Here is a 16,103-nt window from a genome sequence, read left to right on the forward strand (position 1 = left end):
TTTCATCCAAGATCCAATAATGAGTACGAGTTTACAATACTTAGTCCATTTCATACAACAAGAGTTCTCAAAAATACATTATTACAATATCAAGTTTAGAGTGTGGATTTTAAACAGCGGAATTGAAATAAACATCTAACGATAAGATACAAGGATCCTTCTGTGCCCACCAGAAGAATCCTCCACACAACAGCCATTCCTCAAGCTGCACCTACAACTGGGGTAAATAAATCCTGAGTACACAATATACTAGCACGACTTACCCGACTAGTGGGAATAATTTCCCGACTCCAAAGGATATGATAAGCTTTATGGTTTGCTCGGTTTTCTTTTTGCGAAAAGCATTACTATTAGTGAATCCTTATGTATCTTTCTTATTAGCAGTCCTGATTAGTTCATTATCTAACCATTCTATGTAAGCACATGTTCTACTTTCAAGCAAGAGTTGAGCAATCAGATCCTTTCATTCCCTTTCATCTTTTGGTTCTTACTACGGTGCTAGATCATAGACAAGTCGTACCATATCACATGGCAATTCGTGAACCAATGTATCCCAGCTGGGTACCCTGAAACACATGCGCCCGCTTATACCCCAGGCACAAGCAAGACCAACCCACCACTCTCCTGTCCAAACTTGGACTCTAAGCCCCCACTCCTGAGTCCCGGACTCAGTGTGGTGCTTAGACCTCCACTATCCCCACCTCCAATCAGTCAATCCGAAAAGAGCCAGAACCCACGACAAGAGGGCAACGAGCCTTCTTGCTCCCATAAGCAAGTATGTGCTTAGGATAATAAATCTGTGACCTAACTAGAATCCACTGCAATGGACGGTCCTTAACCAACACGGACAAAGAAAACAATGTAACCAAGCTATGCTCCATTGACCGTGGGACACAACCTATTACACCCACCAATACCCATAACATATCCATACCCAGTCTCCATTTCCTTTTACCATTTTGTCATGAGAGTAATAATAATCACCAATTGTGAGTAACGGCAGGTTACTCATGCTACCGATAGCCTAAGCATAGCAGCTACTCGACCTATGCTAGTAGGACTCATAGGTAGGTTTATCTATGTATGTAGTTTCAATATAGATCCTATAACATAAATGCACATCACAGATATATATTCAGTGATTATAAAAATAAGGGTTATGCACCGGAGCTTGCCTTAGACAGGCGGATTGTTAGCTACGTCAGTCAGTGACAGTTCTAGGACCTCCTACTACACAAGGACCTCCTCCTCTCTGCTCTCTCGGCGGTCACAAACTCCACTAACTCATTCTCTACATGCATGCAACGATGATGCAACACTTAGTATTTTGGCAACAACAACTCTTAAAATAAGAATACACATGCTAAGCTACTAAGCTAGCTCTAATGACTAAGATACTAAGCTAATCATTATCTCTACTAAATAGATTCCAAGCTCACCCTACAAGTGCTTATTTTTTATAAACCAATATCATGCTAGTATTCATTTAGCCTTAATGGGTATTTAGCTACCAAATTAAATAGTCTATTTTAGGGCTACAAAAATTACAGTGAGCACATAATAATACAATGAAGCTACTATAAAAATTTTAGGGTTTTTGCTAGCATCAATCTACCACAAAAATTTCTATAATAATTAACTTAATAATATTGAGCACACTCAAATGATTTAATAGCTCATGGTATCAACAAGCACATATATGAACTAAATACACTAACAGATAGAGCACAATTTTAGGAATCTAACAAAATTTGTTTCACAATTTTTGGATACTTATATGAATTGATATTAATTATCAAAGATCAGCCCATAAATAAAATGATATAAATATTTCTAATTTCTCAGGAAAAAGAAAAAAAAATTCGGCCTCGCGGACCAACGAGACGCGGCCCACGACGTCGCAGCATGGGCATGCACGAGCGCGTGGTGGCCCGCGGTGCAGCCCACGCGCGCCGGCCCGTGCGGAGACGGCCCGCCACGGGGAAATCCCTCGCGCGCTGATGTTTTTGCAAAATAGTCCTCGTACTTCTCCTGAATTACAACTAAGTACTAACACTATTTCCTCCTCTCTCATAACTTCTCACTTAAACCCCTGGACTTTCCCTAATTCACCCGCGCGCACTCTCGGTGACTCCGTGCATGGCGGTGTGGCGAGCGGTGGCACTAGCGATCACCCACCGGCCACCCTGGACCCTTGCAGACCTAGCTTGGGGACCGATGCTCACCTATGGGCCGACGCACGATGATGGGCGGTGGTTGCACGAACGGGGGTGAAGCAGAGCGGGCCCTCCCTAGTGGCAGACGACCTGCAACGGCGGCAACCGTGTTCCGGTGAGCCACAACGCTAATAGAATGGTAGAGATAGGGAATAAGCACCAGGGGCACACCTCGAACTCGACCAAAGTGGTGGTTCGGCTGATGACTACCTAAGCTGTGTTGGCCACGTGTGTGCGATGAGGCGGACATGGCGGCATCAGCGGCAGTGGGGAGGCGGTAGCGCTCCCACTGGCGTGCGCACGATGGAGAGCGAGCCAAGGCGAGCTAGCGGTGCAGAGGAATTTGAGCAGGGTAAAGTGTTAAGGCTGGCCACGATGTGGGCGGTGACGGTTCATAACGGCACAGTGGCAGACAAAGCTCCAAAAATTGGAGCTCGGCTGAGCCGCAATCAAGGCAGGGTGGGGGCGGCTGGAGACGGGACATGAAGGCGGAGATGCGAGCACAAGGAATTGATGAGAGGTGTTCGCTCACTGGCTCACCGTGACGTGACTCAACGGCGGTGAAAAACAAAGGGACAAAGAGAGAAAGAGAGAAATTGAGCTTCGATAGTGGGCTCAGCTCGTCCGCGCCTTGGAGGGATGTGGCCGACCAGACTTAAGGCGGCGTCTGCGCACCCACTACATGTAAATGCGGCCAAACCACGTGCGCGCGCGTGGAGACAGGTGGGGGCGTGGCATGCGTGGCCGTAGCGCTATTAAGGCAAGGCAACGGCATGGGGCAGCTGGGACAGCCCACGTGCGTGCTAGGACAAGGCGAGCGGCAGCGCATCACAGTGTCGTGGTAACATCGGTAGCGGTAATGTGAGGTAGAGGAGCAGTGTGGATGCGATGGTGAGATGATGGCGCAAGGCAGGCAGCAGCGGCAGCGGCTCCGCACGCGCGGGGCCAACGGCAGCCGAGCCACAGCCAAGCCAGAGGCGGCCATGGCTGGCTATGCGCGCACACTCAGCCATGTACGGTGTGTGGGGAGGCCGCGCGGTCACCGCACACCCGGCGCCAGCCAACCCGAGACAAGTACGCTCACGGATTTTATAGCGCTCAACACGACCAAACGATTGCTCCAGGAGCCAAACCAGCTTCACCATGCTCAAGATGGCATATGAGACTATCAAATCGAGCTATAACACTACACCATTCCTTAACCTAATCTCTCATAATAAATTGCTAAACATAGCCATGTCTAGCCGTTGGCAGACTTGAAAATTTCTAAGTTTTTGAGCTGGATTTGTTTTCAATTTGTGATTTCTAAGCTAGTGAAAATATTAGCTAGTAATATTTTTTTGACCGCAAGTATTTTACTATCATCTACAAAGTTTGCACTCCAAACTTTATTTAAGAATCATATACATGTTCTATAGTATTTTTGCTTAATAAAAATTGGTTTTAAACCCTACTTGATATGCATGAACTATTGAATCAACTTTCGTTTTGCATTTTAGTTGATCGTTTTGAGTTATAGAAATTGATCTACACACTTTATCACATGCATTAACACATAAACATGATGCTCATGATATGATTTAGGAGATAATTTATGGTGTAACATTGAGGGTGTTACAATCACTCTTTACTAAGTTGCCATCCCTAGCATAATGCCAGAAATGCGTGGTTGGTAATTATTAATGACACTTGTGAACTCAGAGAAAATTATATTTATTAAAGTAAAGTATCCGCAAGCGCACAGATAATATACCATTGTAGCATTTCACCCGGGAGTATACCGAGTATCGTTATTTATATTTTATCCATAGGAAGGAGCTATGGGATTGTTGGCAAAAAGATATTGACAAATATATATACTTTTCATAAAACCACTCTCATGCTATGGCAGGGCTAAGTCAAATAATGAATAAATGATAAGTATAAAGCATTGATAATAATTCCAGAGATAGAAATAGAGACTCATAAAATATAGTATGGCTAGGCAGGAGATTCGGTAAGAGCAAAAGATTCCTAAGTCATTCTTTATTTACTGTCTTTTGTATACCCAAGTATATACACTCTTATATATAGCATAATTAACTTTGGATCTATGCATAAGGATATTACTAAGAAAGATCAAGAACAGAGCTTGTCTCCCTTCGCAACCGTATTCTACTTACTCTACAAACGGAGAGCGGACTACAAAGGCCTCAACGGGAGTGTCACACTCCGCGATCTACCACATGACCCAGAGTGCAGAATGCATCCACAGGTAAACAATATCTAAGCATCATGCTTACATAATGTCGACCACTTAACCCATGCGTGTCTTGGGCTAAGCGCTTTATGAACATATGCATAAACTCATTATCAATCACAACTATATCAAGTATATAACTAGAGCAAACTTGGAACATAATAAATAGCAACATAATATTGAAGTAGCACAAAGTTATAAATAAAGAGATACAATAGCTATACCAGTCTTCAAACGGCAGATCTAGAATCCTGAGCAATAACCCACACTCCACTTAAACCTTGCTAGCTAGCCTATACTAAAAACTTAAAGAATTAGAGCTCTATTCTTTTTTCTTTAGAAACCCTAATTTCTGGTCTGATCTTGACTTATAGAAGCATGCTCTGGAGGGGGGGGCAAGGGCTGGTTATATAGGCCAGAGCATCAATCCTGAGCCCTCAGATCAAACAGACTTGAATAAACGGCTTAAATATAATCTAGGAGGCGGTAAAGAACTGACATAACAACGGAGAGTGACATGTGGGCCCTAGGGGCCGATCGGCCTATAGGTGGCAGCCACTTGGGCTCTACCTCGACGCGAAGTCTTCTCGAGTCTTCTAGAACCTTCTGGTGTCTGTTTCGCTGCAAATAAGCATAATTAATTCTGACATGTAGGTTCACTTTTGACGGTTTTCTAAATAAACCCTGCAGAAAATACAGATTCACCAAAACTCGTGGAATTTATTAATTTGAACCCCTAAATCTTTGATGGTGATCATATTTATGCCCTTATACAAGTTTCATTTAGGGTTTATAATGGTTGTTAACTACCGTCAACAATCCACAAGCCACGCGCAATCCACTAGAGTTGTCCACCAGGGAAGGCACAAGAACCCCTCATAATCACAATGATTGGAGCCAGCCCAAAACACCCAACTAGTGCCACAAGATGCTAGAACGCTAAGCAATGCACTAGAGGCTCTCCAATCTTACTCAAGATGAAAATCAAGTGTGCAAGTGAGTGGAGTGGTGTGCTCAGCTCTCAAAGGGTGTATGCAACTGTTAGAAGTGCCAAGAGAGTGGCCAAGGCCAGCCACTAGATCTATTTATAAGCCCACAGGCAAATAGAGTCGTTACCCCTTTGGAGCAGCTTTCTGTCAGGGCACTGGACACATTGGTGCCTGGCACCGGACACATTGGTGCCTGGCACCGGACATGGCGGTGCCCCTCCTAACGATCACTTTCTAACAGCTAAAAACTAGCTGTTGGGGTACCAGACAAGGTGGAGGTGGCACCGCCCCTAGGGTGGCGGTGACCACCCGGCCAACTGCCCGAAAACCCTAGCCTTTGGATTTTTATGGCATTGCACCGCCCTCAGGGCGGCGGTGCCCGCGGCGGTGACTACCTCCAGTTCACCCAGTCTTCCTCGCGGTGGTGATCGGGCGGTGCACCACCCTCACACGCGACACGCGGACGCACCGGTGCCACGTCCTTCTCTACTACTCTCGGCCAGGTCTAGGTGGGCACCGCCCTAGGGGTGGTGGTGCCACCGGACAAGGTGGCGGTGCCCCCAGGGCAACCCGCTGCTCTCGGCCTCCCAGACGGTCACCGCCATAGGGGTGGCGGTGCACTGGACAAGGGGTGGCGTGCACCAGTGGCAGCACCCAAGCCGAGTTTCACCTCCGTTTCTTCACCTTTCTCATCACCTTTGCAAAAGTGCTAACACTCCAAGTGTTTTACCATCATGTGCAAGTGTGTTAGCATTTTCGTAATCATTTTTCAAAGGTTAAACACTTCTCATGGATTGCGCACTAGGCCTAAAATGCATATGCATGTTTTCCAACACCTAGTGGCACTAGATGATCGAGTTATCCGATAAGAGCTCCCCTCTTAATAGTGTGAACATCTATCCTAAATATGATCACACTCTCTATAGTGTCTCGATCACCGAAAACAAAATGGCCCTATGGATATCACATTTGTCTTGAGCCCATTTTCTTTTTCTCTTTCTTCTTTTCTAATTCCCGGAGCTCGATTATCATCACATGTCCACACCACTAACATGGACTTTATTTTATGTGGCCATCTTCATCCATGAGTGCCACCTGGCTCCTCCACTTGGATTGGACTATCTTATCTAATCACACACTTAGATGCAAAGATTAGTCCAACTAGATTTAATCAATTATCTAAAACCAAACTAGAGCTTTCACCTATCACCGATTCTCTTCATTATTGCAATGGACGTGCTGCACATGATGTTCGCCAAAACATCTAGGGATGGTGTCTTACGTCCCATGGAGTTACAAGAAATTAAGTTCCAATGCAGCCTATACGCGGATGACGTAATTCTCTTCATCAGGCCATCCGCGCAGGAGGCAATGGCAGTTAAGGAGATCCTGAGGGTGTTTGGGGAAGCGACAGGGTTGAAGACAAACCTATCCAAATGTTCCATGACTCCAATCTTCAGGGGGGGAGGCATTAGATGATTGTCGGTATCCTCGGCTGCCAAGTCAAAGAATTCCCAATCCGCTAAGGCCTGTTCGGCTGGTATTAAAGTCGACTGATAAGCCGACTGAAACTGATTTATTGTGAGAAAAAATACTATAGATTCTAACCGATAAGTCGACTGGTAAGTTTAAACGAACAGGCCGTAGGCCTACCGCTGAGTACCAAGAAAATCCCCAAGGAGGAATTCCACTCCGTCGAGGCCGTCGCGCGGAAGATGCCGTCATGCCACGGCTCACTGATGGCGAGAAGCGGAAGGCTGGTCTGGATTAAATCGGGACACCGGGCAGTACCGATATACTCCATGATGGCAGACAACCTACTTCCATGGGCGAGGAAGGAGATCGATGCGATCTGCAGAAAGTTTCTGTGGGTCGGCAACGACGCTTCGGTGCGCGGCAAGTGCATGGTGGCGTGGGGCACTGCTTGCAGGCCGACGGAACTCGGCGGGCTCGAGATCACCGACCTAAAGCTGGCGGGGTACGCACTACAGACCAGGTGGCTCTGGCTCTAGAAGACCGACAGCTCTCACGCCTAGGCCGAACTACCGATCAACACAGAGTCGCAGGTGCGGGCTTTCTTCCGCGCGTCCACCTACACAGCACTCGGGGACGGGATGACCGCGCTCTTCTGGGAGGACCGGTGGCTTCAGGGGGAAGCTCCATCAGACATAGCGCCCAACCTGGTGCAACTCGTCTCCAGGAGAACCAGGAGCCGCCTCACGGTTCACAAGGGACTCATGAACAACACTGGACGCGGGGCATCACAGGCAACTTGACCCCGGTGGTGATCGCTGAGTTTCTGGGCCTATGGGAAGCCACGGCAAACGTCCATCTAAATGACGAGACTGACAGGACAGTTTGGCACTGGACGCCGGACGGCAACTACACCGCCAAATCCGCCTACAAAATGCTGCATATAGGAGCTGTCCCCTTCCACGGCCACTCTATGATCTGGAAGACTTGGGCGCCATTGAGGGTCAAAATCTTCCTTTGGCTAGCGTTCCGGAAGAGACACTAGACGAATGACCGGCGTGCAAGACATGGGCTACAAGCTAGGGAAGAATGCTATCTCTGCGATCAGGAACCAGAGACGATAGACCATATCTTGTGCAGTTGCCCCTACTCAAGAGAGGTATGGTTCCACGTATGCCAAGCACTAGGCTGCCCGCTACCGCCTTGGGCGCAATCAGTCATTGCTTGGTGGAGGCGACTTCGTCGGAGCTGGCACGGCCATCAGAAGAAGGGTTTCGACTCGCTCTTCGCGCTGGTCTCCTGGCAGCTCTGGAAGGAGAGGAACGCCCGATGCTCCAGAGAAGCAACAACAACGGTGCCGGATCTCCTGTGCTAATCATCAAGGCGGAGGCTAATCAGTGGGCTCAAGCGGGCGCCAATCATCTAAGGAGTTTAGCGTCGGGAGGGTAGCATGCTACTCACCGAGAGTTCTCAATGTAAACTTCCATTCCTAAAGCCGGCCCTGTGACGGAATACTGTAAAAACTTCTATTTTCTCCTTAATGCAATGATACGCAACGCTTGCGTATTCGAGAAAAAAAAAAGTTGTGCACTGTGAATAAAGCCTTCTAAAAGTTCCTCTGATAGAATAGAACGCCTCAATTTTTTTTATCACAGTTCCCAACAATGCAAGTAAGTCATGTAATTTGTTGCCTCTATTGTACAGTGTGCCTTCGAAATTGGCAACCAGTTACAAAAGCGCTGAACCTTCAACATGATAAATACTAGGAATATTGCAGACTTTGAATCGTATAATGAAATGATAAACGTGAACCTATCTTAGCATGGTCTGATATTCAGTCTTTTCATAGAACCCCGAGAGATTGGTTGGATGTAACCATTTCTGATTTCTACTCTAGATTTTAAATTGCAGGGCATTTCTGTTCTTACACTAGAATTTAAATGGCAGGCTATGGGATTAACCTATTTCTTTCATCAACGTACTGCTATCAAACTAATTTTGGAAACGTTTTCCGGACGATGTTGTGAGAATGAAAAGAAAATGATGTCCAAAAGGATAAAAGCTATTCCTATACAACAATCTGGCACCAACGTCGTCGTGCTCGTAACTTCAACTGTTGACAAATTATTACATGAAAAGATAATCAACAAATTCATGTTATATACCTATATCATCATGATACTTACATGGTGCTAAACAAAAGGTTAAACTGCACCGCCACAATGCATTCTACAGCCATCGTTGTGTGACGTGCCCGAGCCCGGCGCGACGTGCATGGCAAAAACTAGCACGCCACCTCGATCACTTCCGGAACCTCTTCCGCCTCTCCTTGTCCTTCTCCTTGTTCTCCGCGCCCGCCTCCCCCGCCTTCTGTCTATCTGGAGATGCCGTGTCTGCGGCCCCGGCGGACTTGATCACCTTCTTGTCCCGCGTGAAGGACCGGAACGCGAACAGCCTCGACTTGGAGGCAGCCACGTCCCGCTTCACGCTCGCGCCCGCCTGCATCCCGTGCATTGGGCTCCCGCGGCCGTCGGCGCTCTGCGTGTCGGACCCCTCCGAATCGTGCACCGGCGGCGGCGACGGCGGCGTGGTGCAGCCTTCGGGCTTCGCGGTGTCGATGTCAGGCTCCGTCTCGGCCGCCTGTACGTGTTTGGTTCGAGGCGCCGGCGCCACGTCGTCGCGCTCTGGCGTCTCAGGTGGTGTCGCGGGCCACGACCACGAGGCGTTTGTTCCGGGCGTCGGCTTCACCTCCGCCTGCGTCACGGTTCCACCTGCAACGTCTGTCTCCGTGGTTTCTGCTTCTTCGTTCGCCTGCTCCTCCTGATCACGTGCAGCTGCACCGGCGTCATCTGCATTGACGGATTCAGGTGCCCTCGTGTTGTCGACGTCCGGTCTTGCAGGTTGTGGCACAGGAACCGCGGTCGCCGGCTGCTGCGGTAGTGCCAGTGCCGCGGGTTGCGCTTCGGCGCCGTCGGTGCCTTCTTCCCATGCAAAAACGTAGGGCCATCAGGGAAGAACTGAGCATGGAAACCTGCTTACCAAGCGCAACCACCGACGTGCAGAGCACTCGGACGAAAGTAAGACACAATCGCACAACTTGAGGTGAGCCCAACATGAGCAAAGAGGATCATGGTCCATGGACGATCGACGGCTAGTTTGGTGGGACACAGGACGATACATTGAGCAGCGGAAAGTAACCTCTCGTCTCGTGATATCGTCACGCCGGAGACACGGTCACAGGAAACTTTCTAGTAGAAGAAGAGCTGCCGCTCACACCAGAGTATCTGTTGTGGCCACTGCCTTGCTTCAGATGAACCGCAACGGCAGCGGATGGAGGCCGGCAGTCCGGCACATAACATACGACCAACACAAGCAAACTGCAGAGCACTAGTATATGTTTACTAACGCAAATACACACTATGAAGCTTTTATTACGTGAACTCTGTTCGGATGCAAATGGAAGCAAAACTCGTCAAATTCGCAGTTTTGGCCTACTGACCTCAGCCAGTTTGCAGCAGCTACTGTACACAACAAAGAACCGTCAAAAGCATACTATTTCTCACCATTTGCCAACACTGGTGCAGATTGGTTCTTCGCATCCTCTCCGCTCTTCACGCGGTTGGCCGCCTTATCGGCTTCTCTGGCAGCGTCGATGTCCTTCTGGCTCAGGAAACTCGGCTGGTTGGTTGAAGACAGCAACCTCGCCCACATCCTGTCAGTTATCCTCACCTTGTTCCTTGTAGATGTTACCCTCTGTGGTCAGAATAAATTTAGTCATGTAGATTGCAAAAGAAACATTACGAGAGACAGGGAACAATTTTGTCTGTCCCATGAAGACATATCGCAGCTCTCTTGGAAGCAAATATACAAAAGAAATTTTAGTTAAGCTTCAATGTCTACCAAAGTGCTCTGCAAATTCAAACCTAGTGCAGTGCAATGTGATTTCTACTGGTTAGTGTAGATTCCTTATGTGCTTGTTCAATCGAGCATAAGACTTGTTCCAGCACTACACTGAGTTGAATCCATTTCTTTTTGGGTATGCAGCGAGCAAGATTGTCAAAATGTACCAAAAAGTTCAGGCATCTAAGGATGACATGTAGCTACTGTCCTTGGGTACTTCTGGTCGCATGTTTGTGTGCGTGGTGAAACCTTGTAATTTCTATTAAATGGTGTGTTATAAGGGTGTGTTGGGGTTTGGGAGCTTGCTCCCTTTCCCTTGTATTTCCCTTTCTTCCCAATGAAATGATATACAGCTCTCCCGCATGTTCTGAGAATGAAAAAACCGGCAGAAAGGGGCACACTAATGTTATCCCTGTTTATGAAAGGGATGCAGAAGGTTATACTCACATGAAATGGTATATATGCATGCCTGCCATGAACCATTCCGACTGTAAAGCTGTATCCTGCCATTGCACCATGAATGGCACTATGTGCGAGCAGTGTGCAATAGACATTGTCTGATGCATTGCTTGGAATAGCACGGATCATGTAAGTTGGATCTACATAAAAAAAAGGGCAGGCACTTCGTCAGATTCCTTGACACGCTATAAATTACAAACTAACACTGTGCTGACGAAGTAAACAGAAGACGATTACCTATGTATTTAATAGTCATCTCCATCTTCTTGCTCTTGCAATAATCCTACAAAGCAATAATGCAACAGCAAAGAATTGTTCAGAGAAACATTGGAGCAACACCACAGAAACACTAATCAGTGACTCGTTTCAAACCCAATACAAAGTCACACACATTTTTTTCCTTGGGCAATAAGTTGTTAAACCTATCAGTAGTTTCATTTTTACTTGCCTACGGTAGACTTGTTTCAAACCCAAGACATGTCACAGCCATGTATACATTCTTGTAGGTTTACTGAAAATTAGAAAGACGCACACAAAGTGCATGTCAAACTGTCATTCCAAGCAACGATAGTTACAAAAGGTGGAATCAAGATGGAGTACAGTGATGAAAATGGGCTAATAAGAATGTACCTTAATCTTGTGAGTCAACCAGAGACCAACATCAAGAAGCAGCTTATTTCCAGATGCATCTTGCTGATCTGCAGCCGGTATACTTTGAGCAATAAGATCCTGTCCAGCTCCCTCCGCCACAACAATAACCATATGGTTGTTCTCCTTCAACCTCCTCTCTATATACTCGAATAGTCCACCCTCCCCTTCCAAATAAAAGGGCGACTCGGGAATCAAGCAGCAGTCCTACATAAGATGGACGTGAATATATATATAATTAGCTCCATCTTCAAATAAGATTATGAATATTAAGTGGTTATATTTACAAAGTGACAGAATCCAAAAGGGCAACAGGGCCAAATATGTAAAATAGGACACTTGAAGAAACTAGAGAATATTAACTGGATTAGTTGAGGCATAAATAGAAGCTGTTAACTCACCACATCTCTGCTTGCAAGAGTAGCATACATGGCAATAAACCCTGCATCATAAGGGAAGCATCACAGTAAGGACAACACGATGAAAGAGTTAAAACACAAAAAAAAAAACTACTACGCTTTGACAAAGGGTGAACATTCTTCAGTTTGTAGGCAGAAAAACTAACCACTATAGCGACCCATAAGCTTCACTAACCCTATCCCATTTTCAGCACTTGAAGCTTCCACATGAGCTGCATTAATGGCACGCTGGGCTTCTTCTACAGCAGTATCAAAACCAAATGACTTGTCTATAACCTAAAAATGTATATACAAATAATCAGCATACTCCAGGTCTCTGCACTAGTCTTTCAAATCAAGAGGTATGCAGCAAAAGCATCTATGCAAGCTGAAAAAAAGAACAAGTAGCCAAAAATTACCGCTATATCATTATCAATAGTCTTGGGAATACCAGCAACAGCTACTTGTAGACCACGTCTCCGAATTTCCTGCAGTAATTTTAAAATAGAGCATAATAAAAAACTAACTTCTGGATTACAATTCTTCGCACTATTTGTCTATAAAATCATTTTAACTATACATATACATAAATTGAGCACATTCAAAATCCCTACTGCTTGAGTTTACTTGAACAGACATCACAGAAATACGCAGATGACATGGTTTGACAGTATCTGAAGTTCTGAAGCACGTATGACAGACATACTCATGAGAATGATTACCTTGTAAATCTCATATGCACCCTTCTGAGTTCCATCTCCTCCTATAATGTACACCTAGATGTGGTAAAGAAGAACATTTACTCAGCCTCCAAAATAAGGGTTATGCAAAGAAACACTAACCAGCAAGCACATACCTGATTAATTCCACGATCTTGAATGTTGTCAACGATCTTTTTGGTATCATGGCCACCCCGTGATGTTCCAAGAACTGTACCACCTCGTTTGTGGATATCATTCACACTCTTTGGTGTCATGGGAAGATAATTGCTCGAATAGAACCCCTTGTACCCATTCTGCAAAATTGCTTACAGCATGTTACATGATGACAGAGACGTTTCATGGATAGACTACAAATAGGATTGAAATTTGATTGCACTGATTCACTGCAATCATGATGCATACATTGTCATGGCAAAACCACTAGCTGGCATAAAGTTCGTAATAATTGGTAATGCGCATCACAAAAATTGTGCTCCTACATCAGACAATAAAATCTGAAGATTCCAGAACCTGCAACTATTTCATCACAATGCAACCAAAATGAATTCTTAACTGACTTTAAATTTGCAAAATTCATATTTATTTATTGCAAGAGTTTTACATGCCAAATATCAAGACTCAACATCTTTTTCCTTCAAAAAGAAAGAAAGAAAGGACCAGTTGACTGTGCGGAAAGAATAGTAGCGCATTATATCCTCCAGCATCGATATAGGTAATCTGGAACGAATCAAACCTGTATTCCAAAGACATTGCTAACGTTGTACATGTGGGACAAGCCACACACCAACTCTCTGATGACAGTATTGAGCCCAGGGCAAAGGCCTCCACAGGTTACAATGCAAGCTTTCACTTCTTCTGACTCAAAATACACCTGAGGATTGAATATTTATGTTATGTTATACTATATGAAAATAATGCACAGCTCACAAATGGTATAGGTGTATAACTGCGTCAAAGGTGTCATACCCTCTGACGAGGTCCAGCACGACGGAAGTGAACTCCTCGCGGACTGTTCTTCTGAACAACCACCTGTAGTAGCACAAAGAACATGTCATTTCACCAATCACCACTCAAACAAACAACATTGACATTTGGAACAATCACATCTGATATTATTTTACCTTTTCAGGGACTGTATCATCTGCATTGACAAAATATTGCCTGGTGAATGTGTGCATAGAAAGTTCAGTTTGACAGATTACACAACTAGAATGATTAGAGGTTATCAGAAAGAAGCAGAAAAGTCAAATAGAAAGAAATCCTCACTTGACAGTTGAATACGCTGGATGATCTTGCAAAGGATTAGGAAAAGTCTGCCATGAAAATTAAACAGGGAGACTATTAGATTAACCCTTATGATGTCACCTCGAAAACGACTTCATTTTAACTTGAACTTAAACCAAAAATAGACAAGTAAACAGGTGAAATGCCATGTTTCCTGTGAATTTGACACGTAGATGATTGACATCAGCAAGGACAGGTTGCCAACTAATATAAGTAATTCGACAGGTTGCCGACTAGTACAAGCAATTCCTTCCAGAAGCATAAAAACAAGAAATCTAACAAAAGAACCTAATAACAAAAACACAAAGTCGTAGACGCAAGGAGACATGAGATCCACACGACACACTCAATTTCGATAGGAGACGAGTAATATTACATTTTTGTTGGATCATAGTGGTACACCAGCTAACGAGCTGTCTGCACGCTGACGCCTGACAAGAGTCACGAAACTGCCACATCATAGACTTATTTAAAACTGCAGCTGGCGCCTCGACCAATCCCCAAACATCCTCAAATAAAACCACCGCCCCTTAACACAGATACTTCACGAGTTTTTTAAAATGGTACCGAAGCTGACTCTTAATCCACATCTTCGAGCCAAAACGATCCCCAATTCCATCATTGTAATTCATAGTATTACTAGCATTTTTCACCGAGGAACAACAGATCGGGCAACGGGGCAACCAGAGTGCACGGGAGGGGGGTTGCGGCGCTCACGAGGATGTCCGGGAGGTAGTCGGTGAGGTGCGGGACGTCGTCGAGCACGTATCCGTAGTCGCCCTCCTCGATCTTGACAAAGGCGGCGTCATCATCGTGGAGTGTCATGGTGGACGCGTTCCGCAGCGCGCGGAGGTTCGGGTACGAGTCGCGGGAGATCCGGACGCACGTTGCCGAGAACGGCAGCGCCGCCTTCCCGGGCGCCTGCTCCTGGTACGGCCGCTGCGCCGGGGAGTCGTGGTCCGCCTCCACCGCCACGCCCAACCCGGCCTCCGCCGCCGCCGCCGCCGCCGCCGCCTCCTCCTCCTTGGGCAGGATGATGTGGGACGACGCCATTGGAGAACTCAGAACTCTCCCCGACTCTCTAGAAGCCTCGCGATCGAGCTCCACTGCTCGGCTGTGGATGCGTGGATCTCCCGCGGGGTCAAAAAGAATGGTTTCCTCTCTGGAAGCCGACGGGAAAGAACTAAAAGAAGCGTGGGTTTAAAATAGTCGGCGAGGGGCGAAGCGTGGAGAAGGGGAAAGGGGAGAATCGTCTCGTTCTGGAGAGGAGGGTGGTTTCCGGTTTGATGTGATGGTTTCTGCTGTCCGCACTCCGCAGTCCGCGAGAGGGTGGGCGACCGTGACGCAGGCGTTGCTGATGATGAAATGGCGGCCACATAGGAGGTGATTTTCGGATGATTATTGGAAAAAGGCAACGTAACCAACTAACCTGTACAAACTTAGAAACTATCAATCAGGACTACTAGATGCTGATCTAATAAATGTGGTGAGAGGTAGGATTTTTTTGCGCTTAAGCCCCCCACCTGCCGTCTTTTTTTTTTTGCGCTTAAGCCCTCTCACCCATCCATTGGATCAGCATCCAGTGGTCCTGATTAGTAGTTTTCAAGTTTGCACAGATTGGTTGGTTTGCACATGATATATTGCCTTGGAAAAAAGACTACTCCACCCCCAACCATGGGTGATCTACATAACTCCTCAACTATGAGACGGTCTGATTTACTCCTGAATTTTCCACAACCGTCTATTTTATCCTCGGGCGGTTTTCAGCGCTTTTT

The 16,103-nt window shown here is 46.2% G+C and overlaps 1 protein-coding gene across 2 annotated transcripts; it reads right to left on the bottom strand.

Annotated features, from left to right (window-relative positions):
• Window positions 1–8,998: 8,998 nt before the first annotated feature.
• LOC136450427 (ATP-dependent 6-phosphofructokinase 6-like) lies at window positions 8,999–15,639 on the bottom strand. 2 transcript variants are annotated; one of them, XM_066450856.1, is made up of 15 exons: window positions 15,046–15,639; window positions 14,311–14,357; window positions 14,166–14,205; window positions 14,011–14,073; window positions 13,778–13,915; window positions 13,179–13,337; window positions 13,045–13,098; window positions 12,742–12,810; window positions 12,490–12,619; window positions 12,326–12,366; window positions 11,907–12,131; window positions 11,514–11,559; window positions 11,265–11,416; window positions 10,481–10,670; window positions 8,999–9,898 (listed from the first exon to the last, which is right to left on the bottom strand). In XM_066450856.1, the coding sequence occupies exons 1-15, from the start codon at window positions 15,379–15,381 to the stop codon at window positions 9,219–9,221; spliced, it is 2,370 nt and encodes a 789-aa protein (XP_066306953.1). In that variant the 5' UTR covers window positions 15,382–15,639; the 3' UTR covers window positions 8,999–9,218. The 2 variants fall into 2 exon arrangements, with proteins under 2 accessions (XP_066306953.1, XP_066306954.1); XM_066450857.1 differs by having other exon boundaries at window positions 8,999–9,895; window positions 15,046–15,638.
• Window positions 15,640–16,103: the final 464 nt, after the last annotated feature.

The sequence above is a fragment of the Miscanthus floridulus genome, chromosome 5 (genome assembly GCF_019320115.1).
Source record: "Miscanthus floridulus cultivar M001 chromosome 5, ASM1932011v1, whole genome shotgun sequence".
Lineage (NCBI taxonomy): Eukaryota > Viridiplantae > Streptophyta > Magnoliopsida > Poales > Poaceae > Miscanthus > Miscanthus floridulus.

Excerpts from the sequence above, each read along its gene's own strand:
- LOC136450427 (XM_066450856.1), bottom strand. The coding sequence starts at position 15,381 with ATGGCGTCGTCCCACATCATCCTGCCCAAGGAGGAGGAGGCGGCGGCG. Across the intron at positions 10,671-11,264 it reads ATGCATATATACCATTTCAT|AGGGTAACATCTACAAGGAA; the intron begins GTGAGTATAACC and ends TTCTGACCACAG. Across the intron at positions 9,899-10,480 it reads TGCACCAGTGTTGGCAAATG|AAGGCACCGACGGCGCCGAA; the intron begins GTGAGAAATAGT and ends TTGCATGGGAAG.